The sequence below is a fragment of the Phascolarctos cinereus genome, unplaced genomic scaffold (genome assembly GCF_003287225.1).
Source record: "Phascolarctos cinereus isolate Bilbo 61053 unplaced genomic scaffold, phaCin_HiC Scaffold_5;HRSCAF=322, whole genome shotgun sequence".
In the NCBI taxonomy this organism is placed as follows: Eukaryota; Metazoa; Chordata; class Mammalia; order Diprotodontia; family Phascolarctidae; genus Phascolarctos; species Phascolarctos cinereus.
In genome coordinates, this window is record NW_027555958.1 from 29,751,310 (window position 1) to 29,769,363 (window position 18,054).

Below are 18,054 nucleotides of genomic sequence, written 5' to 3' on the forward strand. Positions count from 1 at the left end.
CTCAAGGTCACGCGGGATGCTCCTCCCCCAGAAGGCTCTAGGCCCGGGGCGCGTCGTCACCAGCCCGCCCCGGCGCCCTTCCGAGGCGGCGCATGTCCCTTTAAGGCGTTCGGCAGCCGGGCGCGCGCGGGGCGTTTTGTCCTCGGCCGGCCACCGTGCGCGGGGGCGGAGCGCGGGGGGCGGGGCCGGGGCCGGGGCGGGGAGCGGCGGCGGCGGGGTCAAGGGTGACGTCGCGCACCACGTGGGCGGCTGCCTGACTCCGTCCTTCCCCGCAGGAGTCGCGGCGGCGCCAGGGCGCTTGGCTTTGGGTTACAGGCGCGGCCCGAGCTAGCGCGGACGGTCCAGCGGAGCCCCAGCCGAGCCCGAGCGCGAGTCCCAGCACCGGCCCACCATGGTCATCAAGACGGACGAGCTGCCGCCCGCCGCCCCCGCCGAGGGCCCCCGGGAGCCCGGACCGCAGGGCGGCGGGAAGGCCCGGCCGGGCCCGGCCGGTGAGCGGGGAGGGAGCGCGGGGCGGGGGCGGCAGGGCTCTCTTCCGACACCCCCTCCGAGATCCCCCGGGCCCGACCTGGGACCCTTCCCACCAGCCTTGCCCCAGAGACACCCCTAGACTTAAAAGCATTTCCTGTTTTCCTCTCGACCTTGGACCCCCCTCCCGGTCTTTCTCTGAGGACCCCCACTCGGGCCTCAGCTCCCCTGTCTCCCCCCGATCTTGGACCTCCTCTCTGCCTTTCCTTCACACCCCCATCTTAGACCCCTCCCGGCTTCAGCCCCCCTGTCTCCTTTCGTCTTTGGACCCCCTCTCTGCCTTTCTCTGACACCCCCATCTGAGACCCCCCCCTCGACTTTAGCTTCACCATGTCCCACCACCACCACCGCCTTGGATCTCTCTCCCTTGCCTTTCCCCACCCCAATCTGAGACACCCCCCCCCACTTGAGCATCCCGTTTCCCAACCTTGTATCCCCCCCCATTCCTGGCCTTTTCCTGGTTACCCCCACACCTCCCCAGCCTTTCTATCTCTGCGCCTTCTCCTGTCTCCCCCTATTTCCCCTCGGACCCCGATCCTCCCAGGCCTCCTCCCCCCTCCACATCCTTGCACTTGCTCTCAGACCCCTGTTGTCCCTGCACCCCCTTCCACCAGCTCCTTCACCTTCCCTAGGCTGCCCAGCTCCCTCCCATCCTCCCCTTGACCCCCTCCCTCTGCCTCGCACAGGACCCTCCCCTCCTAGACTTAGCCTCTTTCTCACTACCCTCCCACCCCTGGCCTCCGTAGTGAGGAGGGGGCTGGGCTAGCCTGGGCCCTGGGGCTGAGTGGGGCCTGTTGGACTTTCCTGCCCCACCCCCTTCCTGAAGGTCACCTTCACCACCCACCGGGCTGGACCCTTCCTCCAGCAGCGGCCCAGGGGAGGCAGAGTCACCCCTCTATCTCTCATTCCTGTACTGTCCCATCAGGGGGATCCCCGCCCCCCCAACTCTGCACGTGGTCCCCCCTCCCCCTACTGTTAAAGGGACACGGTCTAGATAGATGTTGCCCCCTCCCCCCCTTTCTGCTCCCGGGGCCTTCCAGTGGGGACGGGGGTACCTGGCTGCAGTGGGGTGGTGGTGGGCGTGGGCGGCTGCCTTGTGGTTTCCTTGTGCATTTTGGCAGCTGTCATGCTTGGAGACCAGGGGATTGTGGGGTAAGTGTGTGTGTGGTGGGGAGGGGGTTGTCCCTTCCCTGCTCCCTCTCCTGCCCAGGACCACTTGGGCCTTTGCTGTTTGCCCTCCACCCCCCCAGGGTCACTCCTGTGCTGGGGGCTACAGGGAGGATCCCTGGAGGCCCAGTCCTGTTCCTTGCCCTGCCGCCAGGCCTACACAGTATCTGCAGGCCTGTGCTTGCCGATAGGCCCCAAGTGTTAGCTTGTGGAAATGCCGGAGGCTCCTGGGGCCCTCTCCAGGCAGAGAGCCATCCCCCTGCCCCAAACTGTCGGGTGTCCTCTGTCCTTCCCCCCTCTGCCCCACTTCTCTGACGTCTAGAGTCCTGGTTCCCTCGGTGCTTTAGGGGTTCATTTGTGTGGCCCATGCTCCTCTTGCTCCCACCCTCTTTGGTGGGAATGACGGGTGTGTGTTCGGGAAGGAGGGGAGACTGGCCCAGTGCTTTTGGGTTTGTCATTGTTTAACACAGGCCCTGGCACACTGAGCACTGAATGGGGCCTGGTGAGCCCAGTTCTGTTCCCCTGCATGGGGGAGCTTCTGATCTTACTCTGAAGCCAGGGCTGAGATCCTTTCCCAAGGATCTGCCCATCTCTTGGTTTTCAGTGGATGATGGGAGGCTGGCATCCAGACCCACTTAGGTCCAGTTTTTGCAGTGACCCCTCTTCTCCCATCATACACTTCTGTGGTTGATGTGAGGCTCAGGCATGACCTTCATGTCTCTATGGGCCTGGGCAGCTTTTTAAGGATAGGGTGAATTTCTGGAGATGATTTTTCTGGGTGTCTGAGTTCAAGAGACTGGATGGGGAGCCCTAAGGGCTTCTTGGTTCAGTACATGTGCCTTCCTTGTTGAGTGTCCCGGCATGTATGGAGCCAGGCTGGGAGGAGCCTCTTGGATTTATGCTTTTTTCCCCCTTTCCTACGGTTTCATCTTGGCCTGGTCCTGGGGAACATGGAGGGATGGGGGTGGCAGGGAAGGCGTTTGCATCCTGACTTGATCATTAACCCACTGTATTGCGAAAAATGGGTCAGCTCCAGAGTTGCTGTTTTTAAAGCAAAGTTCACTGGTGTGGATTCCCCCCCCAACTTTCCTCCACTCCCTTCTTTCCTCCCCTCCTTCCTCTCCTCCCATCACTCTACCCATCCCAGTGGGGCAGGTGTCAGCCAAGCTGGGAGTGGCAGGGGTGGGGCCAGCTTTCTCTAACTTTCTCCTGAGTCCCTTCTGCCCCTCTTTGGCCCACCTACGTCTTGTGCTACCAGAGTCTTTGAGGACCTGGGCCTCACAACTCCTTCCTAGTTCTGGGATGCTGTGGAGTGAACATCCCAAGTCCCCGAGCCTGGGTTACCCAGTTAGGATTCAGTCAGTCTATGGGGGCTCCTCACTCTACCCTGGTTTTTGTTAGGGTAGGGAGTGTGCCTTCTGCCTCTCTCCCAGTACTTTTTTTCCTAGAGGAGTGAGTGAGCTCTACTTGGGCAGCCTCTGCTCTGGTGTGTTGCTGCTCATAAGAGTTGGGACTTTGCAGGCACCTTCTCCTTTACTGCCCTGAGTGAATCCTTGGATCCTGATCAAGGCCGGAGGACAAGGCTGTAGCACAAGGCTGTGGCATTGCCTATGGTGAATAGCTATAAGCAGTCTCTCCCCATGACAAGCACGGGTGGAGAGGTGAAATTCCCCAGTCAGGGTCTCCAGGCTTCTTGGGGCCTGGGCCCAGAGTTGAGAGGTGGGGACAACTAGCCCAGATTCCTGTTTGGGAGAGGATGGGGCTGGTGTCAGCCACTCACCATCAGAGGAGGCATTAGGATGTTTACTTGGAGGTATGGCCCTAGAGTAGTCAGGACCCTGGAAGATTTTGGCACTGGAGATTTTGGGGGATGACCTTTGAAGTCCCATCCAGCTCAAAACCTCTGCTCCTGTGATGACTCTTTTACAGCTAAGGAAATTGAGAGATTCAGCCCAAGGACACACAGTTAAGTTAGTGGAGATCCAGGCCTGGGGTCAGGGGGAGGAGGGATCACCTGGGGTGTCTGACTTTCTTTTCCCCTTCTCCTCCATCCAGTTTGCTTTGACAGGGAAGCATAGTTTATTCAGATTATGAATGGAAAATATGAGCTGCAATTTGGGGTTCCTTAGGGATGATGCAGGAGGTGGTCGCAGAATCTCTGTGGCATTTGCCCTGAAGGGCCAAGGCCCTCCAAAAGCCATCCCTTCTAGGGGTGCCAGCTGTGGAATATTAGAGCTGAGGGGAGTTCGGTGCCCTCATTCAGAGAGGAGGAAACTGAGGTTCAGCAAAGTGGTGCTTAGGGGCCCTCTCCTCTGTCTGGGGGTGAGGAGAGCAGGCAGGTTTTTCAAGTTCTTTCTAATATGTTCTGTGTTCTTTTCTAAGTGTCTGCCCTCCGGCTGATCACCTTGGGGAAAGCCACCATTTTGTCAGACTGGGAGGGCCTGGGGATGTGTGGAATGACTGGCTTAAACTCTAGGGGAAGACGAGGGGGTAGCCTCCTACCCTCACTCCAGCAGAGATTCCAGGTGACCTTCTGGCTTCTGGTCCGGAGCAGTAGGCTCCTGCCCCCATCAACTCAGTGCCTCTGCCAGCAGCTCCCCTCACTACTGCAAACAGGATCTTCCCACTTCCCACCTCCTTTACTCTCTAAAGTGGAGTGTAGGAGGAGAAGCCTGTTAGCTGTCTAGTCTCCTCTTCTTTGTAGATTCCCTGAGGCAGGGGTGTAGCTCCTCACTGGGCAGGATTACCTACTACTGTGTTGAAGGGAAAAGTGTTGAGGCCTGGCTGGGCCTTGGGAGGGCCCTGGGCCCTCATCCAGACTCCAGGGAGAGAAGCTAGGCCAGGTGTGCGATGGGAGTGGGAGGGGGGAAGGAGGGAGTAGCAAAGAGCACGCCCAGCCACCTAGCTCATTTCTTTGCTGTTGTGTGTGCGCATGTGTGTGCGTTTGGGTTTCCTGGTCAACTCCATTCCAGGCCTAATTTCTGTGTCAGGTTTGTGCCCCTTCTGGTTAGGGACCTTGTGGTCTGGACCCACCCTAGGAAGCTGTCCTTGATCCTGATTGCACAGATGCAATGTGCAAAGAAGAATAAGATACTATGAAAACTGCATTTCACTCCCCTCCATTGCTTGTTGGACATGAGATTTGGAGTAGAGAGAATAGGACCTGAGGGGTGGGCAAAAGTGATTTCGGATAGCTGGAATTCCCCCTTTTCTTCTGACCAGCCTTTGTCATTTCTCTGTCCTGTCCCCCCCCAATCTCATTTCCCAAAGAGGCCCCAAGAGAAATACTTGAATACTTCCTATGTCAGGATGATGGGTGGGCTGCTGATGGGCTGGGTGGAGGACACAGGCCAGCCCCCTTCAAGGGTAAAGGCAAGAGGCTGCATTCCGTTCCTTTGGTTGGGGCTAGGGGGTGGGGGAATGGTGCTGCTGACAAGCTGTGTGACCTTGGGAAAGTGAACTTCTCTGGACCTACTTTGTAAGCTGAAGGGTGAAGGCTAAACTCCCAGTGATTTCCTGAGTATCCTATCTTCTCTCTGTCCAATCCCAAGGAGAAGTGGGGGATGGGGTGTATCCCACAACCCCCCAAGTGAGAAAGGAGCCTGCAAGTTCCTTGTAAGAACGAAGGCTTGTTTGGCCTTCAGAATTGGGCTCACCTTGGGGCAGCTAGGTGGCACAGTGGGTAGAGCACCGGCCCTGAGGTCAGGAGGACCTGAGTTCAAATCTGGCCTCAGACCAAACACTTAACACTTACTAGCTGTGTGACCCTGGGCAAGTCACTTCACCCCAGTTGCCTAAAATTTAAAAAAAAAAAAAGAATTGGGCTCACCTTACAGAGGGGAAGGGGATTGACCTTTGTGTAATGGAATTAAGTTGAAGACACTCGTATTCACACTTTATCCAGTTTCCTGGCCTAATTTCTACTGGGAGAATTTCCATCATGGAAGTTAAGGGTGGAAAATGAGGCTTCTGGTTAAGAAGCTTAAAGGGTGAAAGGCCCTGGGGGCTTTTTAGGTAGGTGTCCAAGAGACTTGTGCCTAGCTTCTGTGGGCTCCTTTTTTTAGGAGACAGTGTCATGGGTTAGTGAGAGAAGGGAAGGCCTTGAATAAGGAAACCTTTTTTCTTTTCAGGGGTGGGAGGAAGCCATATAGTGTCACCAAAGCCCCTCTATCCCTCATACTTGGAAAGTGGGGATGTGAATGAGTAACAGAAAACTCAGCTTGCAGCAGCCCTCCTTCTCCGTCTCCCTGGATTAGTTAGCTCAAGATTGAGGGGAGGGAAGTTCCCTCACCTCCAGTGGACATTGTGGAGGGAAGCCTTGTGTGGTTAGGATGTTCTACCACATCTATCTTGAAGTAGCCCTTGTTGAGGGGGTGTCTGACAGCATCCTAGAGTAGGAGCCAGAAGGGACCTTGGAAGCCAGTGAGAGGAAACTGAGATTCAGAGGGATGAGATCTAGGATCTAGGACTAGGATCTTCAGGGGGCTTGGCACCTGTGAGGAGGAAACATTTAAAGCTTGTAGATCTTGGCTTCCTTCCTGGACTGATTTCTGTAGCTGGGCCTGTGCCAAGGCCATTTTTGTCCTGGGGGGCTATAGAGATGAGCAGAGGTATGTGTCCTTTCAAATGGGGTGTTGCGCCTCTCCAGGCTGTGATCGTTCCTGAGCATCAATGCCTGAGCGCTCCTAGCCAGGCCCTGGTGACAGAGGAGTCTGTCGGCCCCGGTTGGCCTGACAGTATCACTCCCACTGGGCTGGGGGCTGCTTTCCTTTAGCCCTACTCCTATTCCTTCTTTCAGGGCCTTTACATTTTCCCTGCTGCCAGCTGGGCTTCTGTGGAAATTGCAGGGAGGAAAGAATTGGCTTCATTCCCTTCCCATCTCTAAGGCTAGTATTTCTCAGGGGGTGGGAGGGGGCAAGCTAGCTCCTCATTGGGGGCTGAGAGGCTGGGTCACGAGATCAGTAGTGAGGGAGAATTCACATTCCCCTTTGCACTCCCTTCCTGCCCTCTTCTCTTCACAATGTGTGACTTGTAAGGCAGGGGCACCGGGGCTGGGGCACTTGTGGGCGGACAGATTAAGAAGAGTTGTGAGGGGGGAAGGTTGATTCCCCCCACTTCACCACAAGAGGATCTGGGGGCAGCTTTCTGGAGGAAGGACGTTTTGGTGAGGCCGTCCCCAATGTCCTGGGCTGGGGTCTGTGCCAGCTGCTGTTGGCGGCTGGCAGAGGCTGTTCTGTCTGCTCCTGCCAGAGATGAGGAGAGGGCCCCCCTCCTTCCTAAGATGCCTACCATTGGGAACCCCTTGCCATTGCAGAGCGGGCCAGATGCTCCCTGTGCCAGGGACCCTTACCCAGATATTATCCCCAGCAGTTTAGCCAGTAGTGAGGGACTTAGTGCTGTAGAGAGAAGGGTTGTGGGTTCCCTTGGAGTAGAGATGGCTAGTGATGGAGACTTTCAGGTTTTAAGAGTAGATTCAGATGCCTGTCCTGCTGCTGTCCTTCCAGCCGACCTTGAGCCAGGCACCAAGTGGGGGGAGTTAGCCTGTCCTCAGGCCAATGGAGCAGAGCAGGGCCTTGTGAAACCTGAAGCTAGCAGTGCTGGCTTTAAAGAGGGCAGCTGGGCAGGGTCAGCTGGTGGGGTGGGTCTTGCCAATGAAGCCCCATTCACATATAGCAGCCATGAGTCTCGGGGCTGGGGGCCCACATATAAAGTAGAGGCAGAGAGACAGGTTTCTTCTTCTCAGGGTGGATGGGGGGCTCCAGAATCAGATTCGGCATGCACCAGGACTCCCTGTATCCCCCAAGAAAAGCATTCCAGTCCCAAGGGCCCAGGGCCCCGTGGGGATGAGAGCTCTGAACTGCCAAAGCAGAAAAGGGAGGAGATGCAGCAGCTGCTACCACCACCATGGCCGCTGCCTGGACAAGGTGGGTCCAGGGTCAGGAGGGCCCTGTGTCCTTGGGTGGCAGGGGGGCCGTACTAGAGATTTCTAAGCAGCATAGAGTCACATTCTCTGGCTGTTTTCTAGGGGGTTGAGTGGCCATGTGTATTGAAGGGCATACCCCATGCCAGCCTCAGATATGTGTGGCTGGAACGCGTGCTCTTGGTAGGTGAGGGAGGATCAGATTTCTCTCTGTCTTTGGCTGGTTTGCACAGGAAATGTGACCCGGGGCCCCAGTGAAGGGGACCTCTTCATCTAAAGTTGCTGTAGTACAGCTTAGGTCCGAAGCCCTTCAGAATGACCGGGACAGCCACCCACCCCTCAGAAACTGGTCCCTTGGCCCTTGGAATGCCTTCACAGCATAGATGTGGTGGAGTTTTGACCTCCAGACCCAGGGGCGGTGTTTTAGAGAGTGTGTGTGTGTGCGTGTGTGTGTGCGTGTGGATACACTGAATGTGCACATGCAGGTGTGTTCCTGTGAGCTTGTACTGTGTGTGCATATGTACCATCTGTGCACTGTCAGTGTATATGTGTGTGTACATTCTGTGTGTATTCTTGTGCACCATGTATGTGCAAGCATGTGAGTGTGTGTCACCCCCCATGACTGTGCTTTATTGCTGAAGGGGTACAGTGCTGGAGCCGCTGTGTCCACTTTTGGGGTGCAGACATCATGATTGTTGGGGGGAAGTTCATCTTCTCCATTCTGTCCTCATTTTCTGGGTGAGGAAACTGAGGCCGAGCAAAGGGGGTGGGGGGTGACAGTTCATAAGCAAGAGAGCTGGGTAGTGTGGCCTTCCAGAAAGCTTCTTGGAGTTTGCTGTGGTTTCACAGTTTGGAGATTTTCTTATCATTCAAGTTCTGAGGTCTGTTGTGAATGTCACAGGGGAGCCGAGGGCCTGCCTTGGAGATGGTCCGGGTCAGCATCACTCAGGTTTACAGAGCAGAGACTTGCCTGGGCCCTCGCTCCCATTTTGTGGCAGAGCTGGAGGCCCCTGCCATTCTGCTGCTGAGCCCAATGCCCTTCCCGCTGTCCTGAGCTGATGTGCCCAGCACCCGTTTAGGGCCTCAGGCCTTAGAAGATTCTTTGGCCCCTGCCATGCCAGGCCACACCAGGCCATGGCTGGCTTCTCTCTCCCACTCCCCTAGTCTTGGGTAGAAAGGAGCCATGCCCCAGCCTCGGGCGAGGCAAAGGGCCATGTCTTGTCCCTTTCCTTGGGTGGTTTCTTGTGGCCTTTCACATTCAGGAAGTGGAAGGTTAGCTAGACCACCGGCTGTGTCCAGAGTACCCCTGTCTGCCCACCCATCTGCTGTGGCCTTGGTTTCAGGCATTGGGGCTGGAGCCTGCAGGCAGCTCTGCTACTGTCTTCAGAGATCAGCCCCATGAGGGGATTCCCCTGGTGTAAACCTGGTCAGTGTGTCAGATGCTGCCGAGCTCCCCCCCTCTCCATTCCTGTGTGGGATGCTTGGAAGAGGGAGGGGGGTCATCTTGTTACCCCCCACCCCAGTCCTTTGGGAGTGGGCAGCTTTTGGATTCTATCTCTGTCTCTCTGTGGGTGGGGGATGTCTACATCTCTTCTGTCTCTTCTCTCTGTGTGTCTGTGTCTCCTGGGGCAGGTGAGGGGTGTCTCTTCACCTCTTCTGTGTCTCTTCCTCTGCTCCCCCACCAGGCATTGAGCCTCTTGTGCTCCCTCCTCCTGCTGTGTTCATTGGTTGACTCACTGTCTTGTGTCTGCCTCAGTTTCTGTGTTTTGTCCCCAACTTTGGAAGGGCTGACTGGGGAACAGGTGGCTTCATACATGCTTGCTGTCTGCTCAGATGAGCAGATTTTCAGGACTGAGAGGGTCTGCTTTTACACCTGGGGCGCCCCGGGGCCCATCCTCCCCAACCTCCCCTGTGTGCGGGGCCAGACCCCTCGGCCTCCACAAATACTTGCTTCAAGGACCAGAGAAAGAAGGGGATGTTGTCATTCTGTCCATCTCCTCACTGGGCAGAGGCCGGAGAAAGGGAATGACGTGTTCACTTGGTAGAGCTGGGCCCAGCATCCAGGGGCTCCTTCCACTCCAGGGTCCAGTCCAGGCCTCCCAGTCAGGAGACCAGGGTTCAGATCTCATCTCTGTTCCTCATTGTGTATGTAGACACAGGCAGATATGACTTCTTGGCCTCAGCTGCCTCTGTAAAAGGGGAGAAGTGGCCTAGATAACTAAGGCTTTCACCCAGCTCATTGTCTGATTCAGGTGAATCCGCCATATTAGAAATGACACATAACAGGTAGGCAGACCCTGAGGTCTCGGGATCACGTCTCGTCCTGGAGAATAAGTTTGGGCCACAAGAAGGGCCCCTCAGTGAAGGCAGAGGCAGCTAGAGACCAATTTTTGTGCTTGGCCTCCCTCTGTTCCAGGCATGCTGCCTACTAGTAGGGGGCTTCTGCCTTCATCTGCCCCTCCTCAGGCTTTTCCTCTTCCCACTCGAGCTCAAAGTCTCAGCTCCAGGGAAGACAGACCCATTGATAGCAGACCCTGGGCCATAGCCTGAGCGGAAGGCAGTTGGACCGCTCACCAGGCTTGGCGTGTGGCTGCTGTCCCAAGGAGCCCAGGGGGCAGCAGAAACAGGGGACACTGAGTAGTGAACACGAACAGATGGCCAGACGGGGGGCGCGGCCCATGCTGAGGTCTCACGCCTGCCCTGGGTGGGTGCCAGATGGGAAGGGCGCCTCTTTGGGCCTGAGGAGCCAGGGCAGGGAAGCGGTGCCCCTAGGAGGAATGGACCTTGTTCTGGTTCAGTCAACCAGGCCCTTCCTTCCCTTGAAGCAGAGGCAGCTGGCCCATTTAGGTGGGCCAGAGAGAGTTCTCTGAGCTTCCTTTATTGAGACTGCAGGTTCCTTGAGGGTAGGGACCATCAATGCTGGTAGATGAGTATCTTAGAGGCACCCTCATCCAGTCCCCTCCTCTTACTTTGTGATTTCATTTCTTTCTTTTTTTTTTGGTGAGGGCAACTGGGGCTAAGTGACTTGCCCAGAGTCATATAATTAGTGAGTGTTACGTGTCTGAGGCTGGATCTGAACTCAGGTCTTCCTGACTCCAGGGCTAGTGCTCTATTCCCTGTTCCACCTAGCTGCCCCATGTGGTTTCATTTCTAATGTCAATTCTCCTGGTGCTGGTGACTTTGGACTCAACAGAAAAAAAAAGGGGGGGAATTGTAAACAATTTCTTAGAAATATGTTGAACTCCTGTAAGGTCTCCCTAAGCATGAGAGTGATGAGCTCAGGGTGGGGTTGGGGTGCCCCCTCATATATGGTTCCCATGATCCCATTTTCTGAGGAACGTCTCATTGGACCTCTTGGGTGTGAGGGGTGTAAGGGAAGCAGAAGGGTCGAAGTGTCAGTGTGTGGGAGCAGCAGAGGCCTGGCCTGGGCTCATGGAGGATGTCCCAGGGTTAGGGAGTCCTCAGCCCTTGCTGAGCCAGAAGGCTAGCGTGGAGCCCCGCTCCTCTCTGAGCTGTTCCTCTTCCCCAATCTCAGAGCTCCCAGCAGTCATGCTGCTCAATGGGGACTGTCTGGACAAGAAGAGTGAGGAGCCCAAAGAGAATGGGCACCAGGAAGCCGAGGCCGGCGACGAGGCCAGCGGGCAGGAGGTGATCGTCATCCAGGACACTGGCTTCACTGTCAAGATCTTGGGTCCCAGGGATTGAGGCTTTCTCATTGCAGGTGAGTAGGAGCTTGAGTTAGGGGGTGCTGGAGGAAGGGGGGAAGGTGGGCAAGGCAGCTTGGCCTAGCGGATCCAGGGTTTCACTTGGGGTCTGAAGATCTGTGTTCAGATCTCACCTCCAGCACCTGTACCTGTGTGACTTGGGGCAAGTAACAGCCCTTCTCCATCTCTCCCTCCAGGATCTCGTGGTCCTACTTCAGGTTCGAATATCTCTGACCTTTCTGGTCTGTGATTGTGGGAAAAGCTATCTGACCTTAGACCCTCACCTTCCTCAACTTTAAATACTCATTCTTGTACAGTCTGCGTATTGTTGGGGAAACTTTTTTCCAGTTTTTTTTATTCACAGTTTTTGTTTTTATCTCACTTTAATTTATCTACCACTCCCTACCACAACCACCCTCTCCCCCCACCCCCAGACCAGGAGAATATTCCCAGCACGGGATAAAGTCTGTGCAGATGAGGAGATGAAATGTGTGTACCCAAGGTTCTAAAAGGAAGAAGACTTAAGCCAAACCAACTTTTCTGTCCCCTCTGTCTGACAGGTGTGTTTAACATTCCACACTTAGAACCTCCACCTCGGCAAAGTTGGAGGGAGGTCCCAGATAACATTCTAAGACAGTTGGAATGTAGGAAGTTCCCATGCTGGGGATGGTTGTCAGAAGCCTGAGATGGGGAAAAACTAACTAGCTGTGCACATTTCCAGGATGGCTCTGGTTGGGGAATAGAATCTGAAGAAAGCGTTTTTAACCCTTAAAGCCCCATATGCGAGAGTTGTCAAATGGGCACAGGGCCTTGGCAGGAGGCGTGGTTGTTTGGTGCTTGCCCTTCTGGCCTTGTCATTCTTGAGGCTCCCAGACGCTCAGAATACTGGAGCCAAAGGGGGAGTTTAGGAGCCTTATTCATTCAGCCCCAGTTGTCTGCTCCAAGGCTGGTGTTGCCCCCTCCCCACCTCGTAGGGCGTGAGCTGGGGGGAGCGGATGGGAAGAAATGAGGCGCCAGCAGTGGGGGAGAGAAGAGGAGGCTGTGGTTCCCCACAGAGGCTGCAGGCTCTCACTAAGGTGGTAGAGGGAGTCTTTGGGAGCTGCAAGGGGTGTGACCTCGGGCAAGAAACATCTCCCTGGGACTCGGTCCCCATTTGGGAAAGGTGGCAGTTGAACCAGAAGGTCTGTTGTGCCTTTGTTCCAGTTTTGAACATTTTATGTTCTTGTGTAAGGTTGCTTGAGGGGGGAAGGGGAGAGGAAGGCGTGTGTACCCTGTCCCCACGCCCTCCCAGCTTTGTACTTTGTATCGCCCTCTCCCCATCCCTAGGGGTTGAAGGCTCTCTTGTCACTTGGGCTCTGCCCCTGCCCCTGGGGAAGGGAGGTGACCAAGGCCGCATCTTGATGCTGCTGCTGCTGTGGGAGCACCTTGGGCCCAGACCTGGCCCTGCACAGCTGCCTGAACTCTGGGCTCTGCTTCAGGCTGCAGCAGGATGAGGAAGCGGGCTGCCCTGGGGGCACCGCCTCAGTGAAGGCGGGGAAAGGGGTTTGGATGGGTAGAGGAAAACACCAGGACAAATGATAAAAGTCCCTTCCTTCCCTCCCTCTGTCCTTCACACACCTGAAGTATAGGCAGTAGGAGCATCCATGTGGGCTTCTGGGAGGAGGAGGCAGGCAGGGCCCCTCCCTGGTGGCAGGAAGGACCAAATCTTCTCCTTTGGGATCCAGCATAGATCCCCCCACAGCCTTGTTTGCCCTTGACCTCTTCCTCTCTCCACCCGCTCCCTGCCCCTGCAGTTCTTGTGGGTTCCTCTTATTTACCTTCCTTTCATGTGTGTGTTCTTCCTGCCCCAGTCCATTCTGGAGAAGCCAAACTGGACTGAGCAGGCATGGAGCCAGAGGAGAAGCAGTCTTGGTGTGGGGGAAGGACCCCGTGGTGCTGGCCCTTAGTTGACTGAGTAACCTTAGGGAGGTCCTCAGAGCCTCTGTTTCCTTATGTAAAATGTATAACATCTGATCATGGAGTTGTGTTGTATGCATCAAGTGAGATTATGAATTTAATAAAGCTCTTTGTAAGCTAACATTTTTTCCCCCAAAAATGTTTTTTTTCCCCTCAATTACATGTAAAACAATTTTTAACATTGGTGTTTTTTGTTTTTGTTTTTGGGGAGGTAATCAGGGTTAAGTGACTTGCCCAGGTTCACAGGGCTAGTAAGTGTCAAGTGTCTGAGGCCAGATTTGAACTCAGGTCCTCCTGACTCCAGGGCTCCACCTACTGTGCCACCTAGCTGCTCCTTTAACATTCGTGTTTTGTTTTGTTTTGTTTTGTTTTTTATGAATTTTGAGTTCCAGACTCCCTCTTTCCCTTCTTCCTTTCCCTTCCCCTCTCCTTGAGAAGGCATGATTATGCATGTATAGTCTTGCAAAACGTTTCCGTGTTAGCCATGTTAAAAAAAAGAACGTGGACTAAAAAAAGTGCCCAAGCAAACTTTTTAAACGTCTGCTTCAGTCTGCCTTCCAGCTGCGCCAGCTCTGTGGGGGCAGAGAGTCTTTCAGGATTGTCTTGGGTCGCTATATTGATCAGAATAGCCAAGTCACTCACCATTGATCATCTGCCTCTGCTCGGTTCACTTCGCGTCAGTTTGTAGAAGTCCTCCCAGGTTTTTTCTGACACCTACCTGCTCGCTTCTTACAGTCACATCAGTGCTCCGTCATAATCACGTGCTGCAACTTGTTTGGCTGTTCCGCAGTCGATGGGGATCCTCTAGATTTCCAGTTCTTTGCTACCACAAAAAGATGTGCTGTCAATATTTTTGTGCAAATAAGTTCCTTTTTTTTTTATCCCTATGGAAGACAAGCCTAGAAATGGAATTATTGGGTCAAAGGATGTGCACAATATTACAGTCATTTGTGCCTAGTTCCAGATTGCTCTCTGGAATGGTTAGATCAGATCACAACTCCACCAACAATGTATTAGTGTCCTTATTTTTCCACATCCCCTACAACATTTGTCATTTTCCTTTTCTGTCATATTAGCCAGTCTGATAGGTGTGAGGTGGTACCTCAGCGATGTTTTAATTTGCATTTCTCTAATCAGTAGTGATTTAGAGCATTTTTTCATGTGACTATAGATAATTTTGATTTCTTCTGAAAACTGCTGCTTCATATCCTTTGACCATTTATCAATTGGGGAATGACTTGTATTTTTTTTTTATTTTTAATTAATTTATTTTGAATTATCAACAGTCATTTCCGTAAGCTGTTGAGTTTTAAATTCTTCTCTCTCTCTTTCCTCACCTTCCTCCCCAAGACGGCACACACTCTGATATAGGCTATACTTATACATTCCTATTAAACATATTTTCACATTAGTGATGTTGTAGGTAAGAATTAGAACCAATAGGAGGAACCACCAGAAAGAGGATACAAAACACAACAGAAGAAAAAAAAATAGCAAGTAATATGCTTCGATCTGCATATTACTCCATAGTTCTTTCTTTGGATATGGATAGCATTTTCTATCATGAAGCCTTTGGAGATGTCTTAGGTCCTTGCATTGCTGAAAAGGGCTAAGTCTATCAAAGTTAGTCATCTCTCAGCGTGGCTGTTACTGTGTACAACGTTCTCCTGGTTCTGCCCGCTTCACTCAGCGTCAGATCATACAAATGATTTACAAATTTGACTTGTTTTCTATATTTTTGAGAACTGAGGCCTTTATCAGAGAAATTTGCTGTAAATTTTTCCCCCCCAGTTTCCTACTTTTCTTCTAATCTTGGTTTGTGCAAGAACTTTTTAATTTAATGTAATCAAAATTATTTGTAAACTAACATTTTATAGAAATAAGCCACTAATATTCTTTGTCTCACATGTGCACACTTATGTATGTAATAATGCCCATTCAATTGAATTGTTGAATTGGTGGAGCAGAAGAGACGTCCGGTAATTATTTGCATATTGAGACTTCCCCTCTGGGGTTAGAAAAGGCATAGGTTATGGAAGCCAGACCCAAACACAGATTGTAGTTTTATTTTTCCCCTGGGAGTGTGGTTGGGGTCCAGGTCCTCAAACTGGGGTTCACGGAGCTGTCTTGCTCCCTGCGCCCCACTACCCCGACCAAAGAAGGTTCTTGATCCTACATCAGGGTTGGGGATCAGGACTGGAGACTTCTTTCTGCCTTGGGGGTGGCTCTCCAGGCCATGGGGGAACTGGGAAGGCTCTCACACTCGGGTCGGGGCCTCTCTTGTACAGGTTTCTCCCCAAGAGATGGTGCAGGAGATCCACCAGGTGCTGATGGATCGGGAGGACACCTGCCACCGCACATGCTTCTCTTTGCAACTGGATGGCAATGTGCTGGACAACTTCTCAGAGCTGCGGACCATTGAGGGGCTGGAGGAAGGCTCTGTGCTGCGAGTGGTGGAAGGTCAGAGAAAAGGGTCGCTTTTCAAACATGTGCATCCTTTCAAGCCGAAGAGGGAGGGAGTGGGGGGGTAGCTAATGTGTTAATGATCAAACCAAGGTCCCCGAAGGATCAGAGTCAGCTGAAGCAATTTGTGTGCTGCCAGATTGGGTTGTTCTGGCTAGAAGACAGCATGTGGGAAGGACCTGGGCTCTGTCTGAGTCAGCAGCTAGCTGGTAGCTGAAGGAGTGTCATTTCTTTAATGGCCTCCAAGGGTCTGACTCTAGGGGGCTGCTGTGGGACCCAGGTCTGATGCTGGAGTGGGAGTAACGCTTCTGCTGTATTTCCCCCACCAAGAAGAGTGAATTGTTCCTTGTCATCTCTCTTTGCCAGGGTTTAGACCAGAGGTAGGAACCCCACCCCTGGTCTCCTTATGGATTTAGAGATGGAAATTGGGGAAAGTAAGGTTTCCTTCAAGCCTTCCACATCCCTGGAAGTAGTCCTTTGCATTCACCTCTAGGTCTAGTATTTTGTCTCCTATCTCCTTTTCTTCTGCTCCCATTCCTAAAAATAAGTTTTCCTGTCTGAGGGTTGGGGGTCAGAACCTGGCCAGGCTTTCTCCCATTTGGTCAGAGTGCCGAGTACAATAGCTGGCTTCCAGTTCTTCGAAGTTCCATAGGGTTAGGCCTAGATTAGAGTCCTAGCTTGCTGCTTACTAGCTAGCTGCATGGTCTTGGGCCAGGTGCTGAGCTCCCCAGGCCAAGCTGTCACCGCCTCTCAGATGGGGACAACACTCCCTGCCCAGCTTTGCCTCCCATCCTGTAGAATTTCTTCTCCCTGACCTGCAGCCGTGCCTGGCCTCCTATTTCAGAATGCTGGATGACTGTTCTATGTCAGTGAAGAGTCAGGAGACATTTGATTGAGTTTTTCCCCCACTGTCACTTTCTGCTGTGTAACCTGATTGTTGCTCTGTGGTCCTAGTCTATGCTTGCTCACTGGCCTCACCAGCTAGGCCAGTCACCTGCCCCCAGTCCCTACGTGTATGTACAATGCCGTAGCCACCTGCTTCCCTGGGGAGGTAGAGACCACTGGGTGGGAGCTGCCTTCTTCCTCTTTGTCCACCCCTGAGATTCCGGAGTCTTTTGATGTCCTAGAGTGTTGGTATAAGCTTTTCTGTTCCCTGTGAGGACCATCCTCATGGATCTCCTGCCTCCAGCTGCAGGTTCCTCCACAGTCCCTCCCCCATCTTGGACTTCTTCAGCCTCGATTTCTCCATCGGCTCCTCCATTACCTGCCTGGCTTCCTCAGAAGGCTTCTTCGAGTCCTTTGGCCCCATGCGGCTGTCTCCATCTCTCTTCCCCTTCATGGCCATGCTTCTTGCACAATTAAATCTCGGATCTCTTTCCAGCCTCATTTTGTCTTCCTCCTTTTCGCATACTGCTTTGCAGGCAGATGGGCCTCCTGGCTGGTCCTGGGTCCGACATGCTCCCCACTAGTAGGAGGGGAGCTTTTCATTCAGTTTTTGGGGATCTGGTGCTAGGCATGGTGCCTCCCCCTTCATAAAGATTGGTGCTGGATTTGAATCTTCAGTCTTTGCTGTCTGGTTTCTGCCTGGCCCCCTGACAGATACTGTTTTCAGAGGTCAGCTGTGATCTCCTTGTCCAGCCCTTGGATCCTTTGTAGGACTCCTCCTTGGCTTCCCTGGAGTATTTGACACAGTCAGACAATTCCCCCTCTTTCCTTGGCTTTTCTACCCTCATGTCCTGCTATCTTCTGGCTCCTTTCCTTGGAATAACGACTAAACCCCTGGCTTGGGGTCATGGGACCTGGGTTCAAACGCTGACTCTGCCACTTCTATATGTGGTACCTTGGGCAAGGCCTCAGTTTCCTCAGCTGTAAAATGAGGGGATTGGACCTGAGGGTATCTGAGATGGGTTTCACGGTCATCAGCCTTGAAAGACAGATGTTCCCTCAGGCTCTACCCTCCCCACTCCTTCCCTGAAGAGCCTTATTCCTTCCTGTGCCTTCAGCCTTTCCACAGACCCCCACCACCCACCCACTTTCCCAAACAGCTTATTTCCTGCCTTCCGGTCCCTTTGGCAATTGAGAAATGCATATGTCTCCAAGAGTGGTTCTTAGGGTTTGGGGTGTTATGCTGTTACAGATGAAAGCCAATTTGTAAGTAATTTTATTTAATACACATTTTACTCGCCCATGATACCTGGCATGTTAAGTAATAACACCTGCCAGTTAAGTGAACTCAGTACCCAGACCCTGGCAGCACCGCCTCCAATGGCCAGTGTACTACAGCTGGGCCTGGGAGATCAAGGGTTTTCAGACCCC

At 53.4% G+C, this 18,054-nt stretch overlaps 1 protein-coding gene across 1 annotated transcript in view; it reads left to right on the plus strand.

Moving 5' to 3' along the window:
- Window positions 1-234: 234 nt before the first annotated feature.
- The window catches only part of CLUH (CLUH binding protein of NUMT mRNA), a 33,698-nt gene continuing 15,878 nt past the window's right edge, over window positions 235-18,054 (plus strand). The window contains 4 exon segments of the mRNA XM_021006986.2: window positions 235-491; window positions 11,151-11,305; window positions 11,307-11,336; window positions 15,564-15,735. Of these exon segments, the coding sequence (XP_020862645.1) occupies window positions 392-491; window positions 11,151-11,305; window positions 11,307-11,336; window positions 15,564-15,735 (457 nt within the window). The 5' untranslated portion in view covers window positions 235-391.